The sequence below is a fragment of the Pituophis catenifer genome, unplaced genomic scaffold (assembly GCF_029215685.1).
Source record: "Pituophis catenifer annectens isolate HBS135680 unplaced genomic scaffold, rPitCat1.0.hap2 SCAF_2, whole genome shotgun sequence".
Classification (NCBI taxonomy): Eukaryota; Metazoa; Chordata; class Lepidosauria; order Squamata; family Colubridae; genus Pituophis; species Pituophis catenifer.
The window spans coordinates 164,383,551-164,395,108 of NW_027256882.1; the positions used below are offsets into that span (position 1 = coordinate 164,383,551).

At 41.4% G+C, this 11,558-nt stretch overlaps 1 protein-coding gene across 2 annotated transcripts in view; it reads left to right on the top strand.

The window, feature by feature from the left end:
* Positions 1-11,558, top strand: part of LOC139312831 (retinol dehydrogenase 16-like) — a 44,537-nt gene that overhangs the window by 5,825 nt on the left and 27,154 nt on the right. For both annotated transcript variants that reach the window (XM_070937960.1, XM_070937958.1), the window contains exons 3-4: positions 758-1,016; positions 8,365-8,528. In XM_070937960.1, the coding sequence (XP_070794061.1) occupies positions 758-1,016; positions 8,365-8,528 (423 nt within the window). The remainder of the gene's footprint in view (positions 1-757; positions 1,017-8,364; positions 8,529-11,558) is intronic.

The following is an 11,558-nucleotide window of genomic DNA, read 5'->3' on the forward strand; positions in this document are numbered from 1 at the left end:
AAGTGACCAAGATATTTATTGCAATGTGTCTTATTGTTTACTAGGGAGAGGTGTCAAAAATATTACTTAACCTTCCCAAGTCTGTGAGTTGAGATTAGGCTTCCATAAATCCCAGTTCTTGAGAGCTGAATTGGACCCTGCATACCTAAATCCAGTTTATTAACATGGGCCTCCGGGTTCCTCACCCAACACCTTAACTGTTTGACCCCTGAGATAATATTAGTTAGATTTGTTTGAGCTGTCCTTTTCCCCCTTACTTTTATGAACTCCAATGTTTTGATATAACAAAGTGGAGGATGTTGGAGAAGAAAGAAATATTTATCAGTTACTTAATTTTGTTCTGTTTTCATGAGATACTGTACGGATGTCTTAGAGCCATGGTGGCGCAGTGGTTAAAAGGCAGTACTGCAGGCTACTTCTGCTGACTGCCGGCTGCCAGCAGTTCGGCAGTTCAATCCTCACCGGCTCAAGGTTGACTCAGCCTTCCACCCTTCCGAGGTCGGTAAAATGACCCAGATTGTTGGGGGGCAATAGGCCCACTCTGTAAACTGCTTAAGAGAGGGCTGTAAAGCACTGTGAAGCGGTATATAAGTCTTAAGTGCTATTGCTATTAGATCTCTAAGCTGTCTTCTTCACATGTTTCAAGAACAAGATTGGCTTGCCTAACGTATAATGAGAGAAGGTATTCCAGAGGGATGCTGTTGTAGAGACCTCTTATCACTTAGTTGATGTCCCCTGTTTTTCTTCTTCTCATTAGGACTTTGGGGATTGGTAAATAATGCTGGTATTTCTATCCCGACTGCCCCAAATGAGTGGCTAACCAAGGAGGATTTCAAGAAAGTCATAGATATCAATCTACTTGGGGTGATTGATGTGACTTTACATATGTTACCATTGTTGAGAAGAGCCAAGGGACGTATTGTCAACATTGCCAGCATAATGGGCCGATTAAGTCTTTTTGGCGGAGGCTACTGTCCTTCAAAATATGGGGTGGAATCTTTCTCTGATAGTCTCAGGTAAGTGCTGTTTTCTGTTAACAGTATTGGCAAAAATTCAAATGTTTCTGGGATGGTGGGGTGAATTCTTTCATAAAACAGATGCATTTCAGAATACAAAAGCCACTGTCGCAGTAATAAGTGTTAGTTTACAGAAGTGTTGCAGGATACAACACTAGTGTAACTGCAGACCGATCAATTTTCTCATTTAGCACCAAAGTTAAATACAATGTCTACAATCCAAACCTGGACCCTACTTTTATAAGTACCAACATTCCAAACTGCTGAGCAAACGTTTATGTTCCAACCAGGGATTTTAATACCCCCCCCTCCTGACACATCACGCATGTCCCAATTGCTTTATTTTTTTTAAAAAAATGTTACAGTAAAAGAAAAATTGATACATAAACAGATGATTGATAATTATTAATTACTGTAATAAGAATGTTTGGCCATCGCCATGTTGAAACTCCTCTGCTAATAGTAACAGAGTGTGTGACTCATGGATGTTTGGCTCAGGCTAAAAGAAGAAAAAGTTTTGAACTGTAATCCAACAGAAAATTAAATTGAGCTAAACCTTTGCAAGTGCAAGGAGACTGATTTGTGAGTAAAACTGAGTGAGCTGTCCTTTAAAAGAACTGACAGTTAGATCCAGGTACATGAGAAAGGCATAACAAACATAAAACATCAGTGTAAATCTTGCTGGCTAAAAAACAAAGTCGAATACAGGTAGAACCTTTTATGGCAGACCTGTCCAAGGTTACTTACAACCTGGATTTGAAGTTCTGATGGCGCGTGCACACACACACACAGAGACACATAGACACACGTGACTGCATTCAGCAACTGGCCTGCATCTACAGCTGTTTCCATTGTCCTGCAGTCACATGACCACAATTTATGGCTTTTTTGCTGGAAAGCAGCTCGCTCTTCTGGTTTCTGGCAAAAAAAAAAAACCATTGCAGACAATGCATTCATTGAACAAATGGTGTCTTCACTTAATAACTATGGTGACTTAATGACCACGACAAAAAAGGTTGTAGAATCGGGTTCAGTCATCTGGTGACCTGTTTAACAACCGACACAATTTACAGCCATAATCCCAGACTCAATTATGGCTGTACATCGAGTACTACCTGTGCCTGCAGGTAAAACTTTATTAAATATACACAAATGCATACATTCTGAAAAATGACGTTAACACAGCATCGTAAATGTCGATTTCTCCCAAAAGTTCTGGGTTCCAGCGCCAACAACTTATTCCCATTGAAACAGATGCCTGTCACCCATTTCTATCCAAAATATAGAAATAGTTCACACAGAATACCCCTGCTTTTCTCTCCAGCTTTCTACCTGCTTCAAGTACATGCTTTTCTGAAACCGAGTAATTCCCCAGCATAGATGGTTTTTGATTTGCAAAACCATATTTGTAGTATTTGCAATCTTGTCCGTTCTGGTCACTATAAAATGTTCATTGCAATGCCACATCCCTTGTTTTACAAGCCAAGATGGGATCTGATCACTGGAGTGCTTAATTGATTAGCAACTGCCTTACTTGTCATAACTATGACAGGGCAGAATTTTTGTGTGTGTGTGCAATTGTTAAAAATGCAATTGGAGGGCTACATTAAAAAAAAAAATGACCCCCTCCATCAAGGCTCCCAGACATGACATTACAACCTACAGTGACTGAATTCATGCCTCACAATGAGTTCCGAACAAAACCCCTTATGGTTAGCACAGTGTGAATAGCTAATCCCTTGTGAGATTTTAAATTTGCACAGCTTGAATTAATTTGGTCTTTCCCAGTCTGATCTCCTCCAGCTGCATTTGCCTTGGCTTCCCACAATTCTACCCCTCAAGCCCATGCTGGTCAGAGTTATAAGAGGTAAAGCCCTATGCATGGGGGGGGAACCAGGTTGGATAAGTCTGGGCCAGTGGTGGGATTCAACATTTTTACTACCAGTTCTGTGGGTGTGGCTTGGTGGCGTGGCGTGGCTTGGTGGGCATGACAGGGGAAGAATACTGTAAAATCTCCATTCCCACCCCACTCCAGGGGAAGGATACTGTAAAATCTCCATTCCTTCCCCACTCCAGGGGAAGGTTACTGCAAAATCCCCATTTCCTCCATATCAGCTGACACTCGGAAGAGAATAGATAGAGGCGTGGCCAGTCAGAGGTGGTATTTACCGGATCTCCTAACTACTCAAAATTCCCACTACCGGTTCTCCAGAACTGGTCAGAACCTGCTGAATACCACCTCTGGTCTGGGCCCTTGGCTGGGGGGGAAGGGAAAGAAAAAAAAAAGACAGACCTGGCCAATTTAAATTCTAGAGTTATCCCACAGTTGTAGACTCAAACCCACAGATGACTCCCTGGGAACATGCAGACAAGCAAGACAAGCAAGAACCATTTAGACAATACCCCCAAGGGAATCAGGCAGATGAACAAGATTCCTCACCCTTGCTCTAAATTTGCATTACTCTTTCTGAAAATTAGTTCACCTCCAAAATATCTGGAGGTTTGTTATCTGACTGCTGCATTTAAACAAGGAAGAGATAAGGAAATATTTTAGTACAAGGTGTAATAATAATCACCGGCATGAACAACTTTTAGAAGAAATTAAATGAATACATGGATACTAGCCCTTGCGGTTCAGTATTGCCACCAGTATCTAAAGTGAGATATTTTGAAAGAACAGCTGTTGTGCAACACAAGCATGAGGATGCAAAATTCATTTCTGGTTTGGTCTGTTTTGAGGCATTAGGCTGCTTAGGTGGAAACAGAAAATAGAAAACCTTTGCACTGATCTTGCTTCAGAGTCCTTCTTGGACTTTTATTGAATGTTTGTTATCAATTATTAATGAGTTAACTTATTATTCAGCCTATCTGAAACAAGCAGAGTTTAAATTAAAAAGAAGAGTTAGAGAATAGAAAATGTGGAGTTGGGATCGTAGAAACACCCAAGAGCATAGAAGAGCTCAGAGGCAGATGCGTGAATAAATGTCTTAAATGTATTTATTCATATAATAAATCATATTAACTACATACAAACTATGTACAAACTATGTACCCTGATCAGAGATCAAGTCTCATGAGGAACAAACGCAAGAAGAGACGGAGAGAGAGAGAGCAAGGTGGAAAAAGTTGGAGGGGGTTTTATACTCAGGGTAAGCCCCTCCTTTCCACATAGGGGTGGTGACACTCTCTGCCTCCACTGGTGTCTATATGAGACACGTGCCAATGGCTTGCAAATACTTGACAGAAAATCTGCAGTCTGCAGACTTTTTCAGTCTGCAGTCTGCAAAGCACTGAGGGGAAAAAAAAATATTCAGACCTGCCATTTTAAGCCTGTAGCCTGAATTCTAAGGGACATATAAGTTTTAAAAATAAATAAAAAATAAACTAAACACCAAGAATAATGAAACAAATTAAAAAAGGAAAGAGGGAAGTCAAAACAAAGTTTGTATAAATGATTTCCCTCTCTTTGATGAATGTTGTTTTTAGCCAAAAGAATAAGATATATTCATATATCTTGAACAGGGCTGTTCACCGCCCTGAGTCCTTCGGGAGAAGGGCGGTATACAAATTTAAGTAAATCAAATAAATCAAATCAAATATAGCTATTGTTTTAAACTGGAAACTAAATATTGGATCTTGGATGAGCTCAAAATCTAACCAGGACAGAGTTGGGTAATATTTGAATGTAGACTTGTCAAGAAATCTCAGAACTGTAAGCCAGACTGTTAAAAAAATCTTCATGATAGAAAGTCATCTTTGTATGATCAAGCTATCTCGGTGTACTTGTTTCATACTGCTCACTCTTTTTATCCATATGCATTCAATACTCATTCATAGAAGTATGTGCAAAGAGAGTCTTTGCACTGTGTATCTTGTGCGCCCTCTCCTGGATTGGGAGGCTCTTCAGGTAATCACTCTTGCCTTAGTCACTGTACAAATGGACTACTGAAATGCACTTCATGTGGGCTTCTCTTGATGATCACCTGGAAGCACCAGCTGGTGCGGAAGGGACCAACATGGGCAGTGATGAGCATGGCTCATTATGCCCACATGACACCATCACTTCAGGAGCTGCAGTGGTTAACATTTGAGTTCCAGGTACAATTCATAATCCTGGTCGGTCTGTCGGTCGGTCCTATCTATCTATCTATCTATCTATCTATCTATCTATCTATCAATCTATCTATTCATCCATCCATCCATCCATCATCTATCTATCCATCCATCTATCCATCCATCCATCCATCCATCCATCCATCCATCATCTATCTATCCATCCATCCATCCATCCATCCATTTATGTTCTATTTATCTATCTATCTATCCATCCATCCATCCATTTATCTTCTATCTATCTATCTATCTATCTATCTATCTATCTCTGTCTGTCTGTCTGTCTGTCTGTCTGTCTGTCTGTCTGTCTGTGTCTATCATCTATCAAACTTGTATGTTGCCTGTCTCTCCAAAGACGACTGTAGGCAACTTATAGATATTGAATGAAATGCAGTGTAAAACATTAAAACAATCAAGATCTTAGTTTCATTTTAATTGAAATAAAATTTCAATTAAAATAAAACTAAGCAGGATGGAGAGGGAGGGAGCAAAGTGCACATAGGAGGAGGTGTAACATTCTCTACTTCATTAGACACCTCCAACTTGCCACACTCCCATTGGGCCCCAGGCTAATTGGCATAGCCACATCTTCAAGGACTTTTAGAAGGCCAAAAGGGTGGGAGCAGATCTGACCTTGGGGGGTCATGATGTTCTAGACTGGGCAGGAGCCATGGCAGAAAAGACTCTTCTGGAATCCACCAGCCAAAATTTCTTGGCTGACGGGGCTCACAGTATGCTCCTTCTATCTGGACAGCTGGGGCAAGCTAATGCCATTGGGGTGAGCCAGTTTCTCAAGATAGCTTGGACCCATGCCATGAAGGGCTTTAAAGGTGATAACCAACACCTTGAATTGGATGCGGAAGCAAACTGACAGTCAGTGTATCTCATGGAATAGTGGTATAACATGAGCCAAGCTAGGGACCCCAAGAATTGCCCATGCAGCTGTGTTCTGCACCAGCAGAAGTTTTCAGATATTCTTCAAAGGTAGCCCCATATAGAATTCATTGCAGTAGTCCAAGTGTGAGATGACCAGGGCTTGAAGGACTGAGCATGGGAACTTCAAATCCAGGAAAAGGCACAACAGGTGCACAAAACGAAATTGTGCAAAGGCTCTTCTAGCCACAACTGCCACCAACTCATAGTTATCACCCATAAAGCCCACCATGGCGTAGGGCAGAGGTGGGTTTCAGCAGGTTCTGACCAGTTCTGGAGAACCAGTAGTGGAAATTTTGAATAGTTCGGAGAACCGGTAAATACCACCTCTGCCTGGCCCCGCCCCCATCTATTCTCTGCCTCCCGAGTCCCAGCTGATCGTTAGGAAATGGGGATTTTGCAGTATCCTTCCCTTGGAGTGGGGAGGGAATGGAGATTTTACAGTATCCTTCCCCTGCCATGCCCACCAAGCCACGCCCACAGAACCAGTAATAAAAAAATTTGAAATCCACCACTGGCGTAGGGGCCTAGTTATTCGAGTGACCACCTGTCTCTAGTTTTCTTCTGCCCATTTGGCGAGATTGGCCAGAGGGAACATGGTATAGATGCCATTAATCTAGTAGTGTCATAGTGCAGGAAGCAGGCCTTCTTTGTTAAGGTGGCACAGGTGCCTGCAATTTTCTTAAGCAATCTGTTCTTTCACAATGGGTCATGCCTCCCCTCTGGATTTATATCCCCCTAGAGATCTAGATGGTTCCCACCTGGGGGATGTTCAAGACGTTATTAAAGGCTGTTCTCCCAGGCTGGGCAAAGTGAAAGTTGAGCCCCTATTTGATAAAGTTTTTGGTTTTCCTTTTGTAATTTTTTTTTTAAGTTTCAATTGTAAGTTACTTAGAGATAGGAGTCAGGCAGCCTATAAACTGTATAAGTAAGATAAAAATAGTTGGTTTGTTTTTTTAAAAAAGGGCCCTCTCTTCTTGCTTTACTATATAGACATACCCATGCATGCATACATACCAAGATACAATAGTAGGGATGGGGTATTTAAGATCATTCCTACTGCATTTTTACATTTTTATGTATTATATTACAGTATATCCAATTCTCACTTCCATATAATAGAGTTGACAGAAGAACAGTAAATATTCTAGCACGGCACCTAAAATAATTGACGTGTTCCAGTTTCTTTCTGTGTAGATATAACTTCCATTTCCCCCATCAAACCTAACTTTTGCTATTCACTTTTCAGATTTGTATTTGTTGCATCCTATCCTTTCTTCCCCTACTTCCACAACATTTTTTTATATCTGTCATAATCATTCTGCATTTTCTCTACCTCTCTTATCCTGGGCTATTCCTAACTCCTATAGTATATTCTTTGCACACACACACACAACCCAAAAAAAACACATTGTCACATTTTTTTCTCTTGTCCTCCATTTTTTTCTCCCCATCCCTCATTCACAGTCACTTTTGTTTCATCATTTCACCAAGCATCCTTTTTCATACTTCCCATTCGTCTAACACCACATATAGGTTGTCCTCGACTTATGACCACAATTGAACCCAAAATTTCTCTTGTTAAGTGAGATATTTGTTAAGTGAGTTTTGCCCCCATTTACAATCTTTCTTGGCACACATGTTAAGTGAATCACTACAGTTGGTAAGTTAGTAACCTAGTTGTTAAGTGAATCTAGCTTCCCCATTGACTTTGCTTGTTAGAAGGTCGCAAAAGGGGATCCCATGACCTTGGGACATACGGTCATAAGTATGAACCAGTTACATTCATACCGTATAACCATACTTACGGTCATAAGTATGAACCATAACGGTCATAAGTATGAACCAGTTGCCAAGCATCTGAATTTTGATTGCATGATCATGGGAATGCTTCAAAAGTCTTAATTGTGAAAAACTGACATAAGTCATTTTTTTAGTACCATTGTAACTTTGAACGGTCACTAAATGAACTGTTGTAAGTAGAGGACTACCTGTACTTCTATAACACAGACTTTTTACTTTCATGTACAAAGAATTATATTATGTGCTGTAGAAGCGTAGTGTATAGAAGTAAGAGCCTTAACATTATTTCCCATGCTTTCTTTGGGGAGATTAATCTGTTTTATAATACTTTTTCATACAGAATGTAGAATTTGTACTTTCTCCTTTTTGTATTTTTCCCCTTCCACTTTCTTTTACTCCCCGTTCTTTCCTTTTGTCCATGCTCCCGCATTTTTTTCAAGATATCACAGCCATAATTATCTTCCAGAACCTGCAGTAGGTAATATTAATTTTTTTTCAGGCTTGAACTCTCCCCCTTTGGAGTGAAAGTCTGCATAATAGAGCCAGGTTACTTCCAAACTGCAGTCACCAATGAAAAAATCTTGCACCAGAACTTCAGGAACCTCTGGGAGCGTCTTCCAGAAGAAACCAAGGAAGCGTATGGAGAGGATTATTATAATTCACGTGAGTGAGGTTCTCCTATTTTCTCAAATCTGATGTCAGGGAGGGAGGGAGGGAGGGAGGGAGGGAGGGAGGGAGGGAGGGAGGGAGGGAGGGAGGGAGGGAGAGAGAGAGATTTTCCACAGAAAACACCAGGAGCCACAAAATCTGGGTGGGCGTGGCTTGGGGGTTCATGTGACTGGGTGGGAGTTACGTTGAGTTGGCCACACCCACCCAGGTTTTGTGGCTCCCGGTGTTTTCTTTTCTTTGGGAAATGGGTCTAAATGGCTCTTGTTTAAGTGTTTAAGGTTGCAGATCCCTTAGTAGTTAGCACTACTCATTACCTGTTCTATACAGTAGTATGTGAGTTTATGTACAGATCGTCCTCGACGTACGGACCAAAATTTCGGTGGCTAAGTGGAGCATGTGGTAAGTGAGTGTTGCCCCATTTTACAAACTTTTGCCACAGTCGTTAAGTGAATCACTTCAGTTGTTAAGTGAGCCAAGAGGTCGTTAAGGGAATCAGTCCCCCCCTCCCATTGACATTGCTTCTCAGAAGCTAGCTGGAAAGATTATACATGGCGATAGCAATAGCATAGTGCTTTACAGCTCTCTCTAAGTGGTGTACAGAGTCAGCATACTGCCCCCAATAGTCTGGGTCCTCATTTTACCCACCTCAGAAGGATGGAAGGCTGAGTCAACCTTGAGCCGGTGAACTCGAACTGCCGAACTGCAGTCAGCCGGCAGTCAGCAGAAGTAGCCTGCAGTACTGCACTCTAACCACTGTGCCACCCCGGTGATCATATCACCCCAAGACAGTACAACTGTCATAAACATGCCAAGTGCCTAAATTTGATCATGTGAATGCTGCAGCAGCCATAAAAAGTGAAAAGAGGTCATACAGTCAGGTCCAGAAATATTGGGACATCGACACAATTCTAACATCTTTGGCTCTATATACCACCACAATGGAGTTGGAATGAAACAAACACAATGTGCTTTAACTGCAGACTGTCAGCTTTAATTTGAGGGTATGTACATCCAACTCAGGTGAACGGTGTAGGATTTACAGCAGTTTGCATATGTGCCTCCCACTTGTTAAAGGACCAAAGGTAATGGGACAATTGGCTTCTCAGCTGTTCCATGGCCAGGTGTGTGATATTCCCTCATTACCCCAATTACAATGTGCAGATAAAAGGCCCAGAGTTCATTTCAAGTGTGCTATTTGCATTTGGAATCTGTTGCTGTCAACTCTCAAGATGAGATCCAAAGAGCTGTCACTATCAGTGAAGCAAGACATCATTAGGCTGAAGAAACAAAATAAACCCATCAGAGAGATAGCAAGAACATTAGGCGTGGCCAAAGCAACTGTTTGAAACATTCTCAAAAAGAAGGAATGCACCCGTGAGCTCAGCAACACCAAAAGACCCGGGAGACCACAGAAAACAACTGTGGTGGAAGACCGAAGAATTCTTTCCCTGGTGAAGAAAACACCCTTCACAACAGTTGGCCAGATCAAGAACACTCTCCAGGAGGTAGGTGTATGTGTGTTGAAGTCAACAATCAAGAGAAGACTTCACCAGAGTGAATACAGAGGGTTCACCACAAGATGTAAACCATTGGTGAGCCTCAAAAACAGGAAGGCCAGATTAGAGTTTGCCAAACAACATCTAACAAAGCCTTCACAGTTCTGGAACAAGATCCTATGGACAGATGAGACCAAGATCAACTTGTACCAGAGTGATGGGAAGAGAAGAGTATGGAGAAGGAAAGGAATTGCTCATGATCCTAAGCATACCACCTCATCAGTGAAGCATGGTGGTGGTAGTGTCATGGCGTGGGCATGTATGGCTGCCAATGGAACTGGTTCTCTTGTATTTATTGATGATGTGACTGCTGACAAAAGCAGCAGGATGAATTCTGGTGTTTCGGGCAATATTATCTGCTCACATTCAGCCAAATGCTGCAGAACTCATTGGACGGCGCTTCACAGTGCAGATGGACAATGACCCAAAGCATACTGCAAAAGCAACCAAAGAGTTTTTGAAGGGACAGAAGTGGAATGTTATGCAATGGCCAAGTCAATCACCTGACCTGAATCCCATTGAGCATGCATTTCACTTGCTGAAAGCAAAACTGAAGGGAAAATGCCCCAAGAACAAGCAGGAACTGAAGACAGTTGCTGTAGAGGCCTGGCAGAGCATCACCAGGGATGAAACCCAGCGTCTGGTGATGTCTATGCGTTCCAGACTTCAGGCTGTGATTGACTGCAAAGGATTTGCAACCAAGTATTAAGAAGGGAAAGTTTGATTTATGATTATTATTCTGTCCCATTACCTTTGGTCCCTTAACAAGTGGGAGGCACATATGCAAACTGCTGTAAGTCCTACACCGTTCACCTGAGTTGGATGTACATACCCTCAAATTAAAGCTGACAGTCTGCAATTAACGCACATTGTGTTTGTTTCATTCCAACTCCATTGTGGTGGTGTATAGAGCCAAAGATGTTAGAATTGTGTCAATGTCCCAATATTTCTGGACCTGACTGTAAGTCACTTTGGATGTAAATCGAGGACTATCTTTATATGTAGGCTTCAAAAACCCTGTTGGAAACCACCTGAAGAATGTCATACCTATCCTTGCAATGATAAGGGCCAGAAACTTGAATAAAATATTGTAATAATCAGAACAATGGGTGCAAACATTAACTTTGTTCAGCTGGATTCCAAAATAAATATGTTGTCCTCCATGTCCATAATATTAGGGGAAAATTGTAAGAAAGAAGGACATAATAACCATATGACTCATATAAGGAGCATATGAAGCTGAATCAAATTAGTTCCATGAAAAATGTTTTGCTGGTATAAATGTCTGTATCTGCTTGCCCTCTGTGTCTAGATTCTGTCTTATGTGTCAAAAATTACACACAGTTTTGGAACGTTTGATATTTGTTTTCTAATAACTAACTTATATGAACTATCCTAGTTTTCTGAAGTATCCTAGCTTTCTTTGGGAACTCCTGGAGGTTTGGAACACGCCAATTACTAAGCAGCT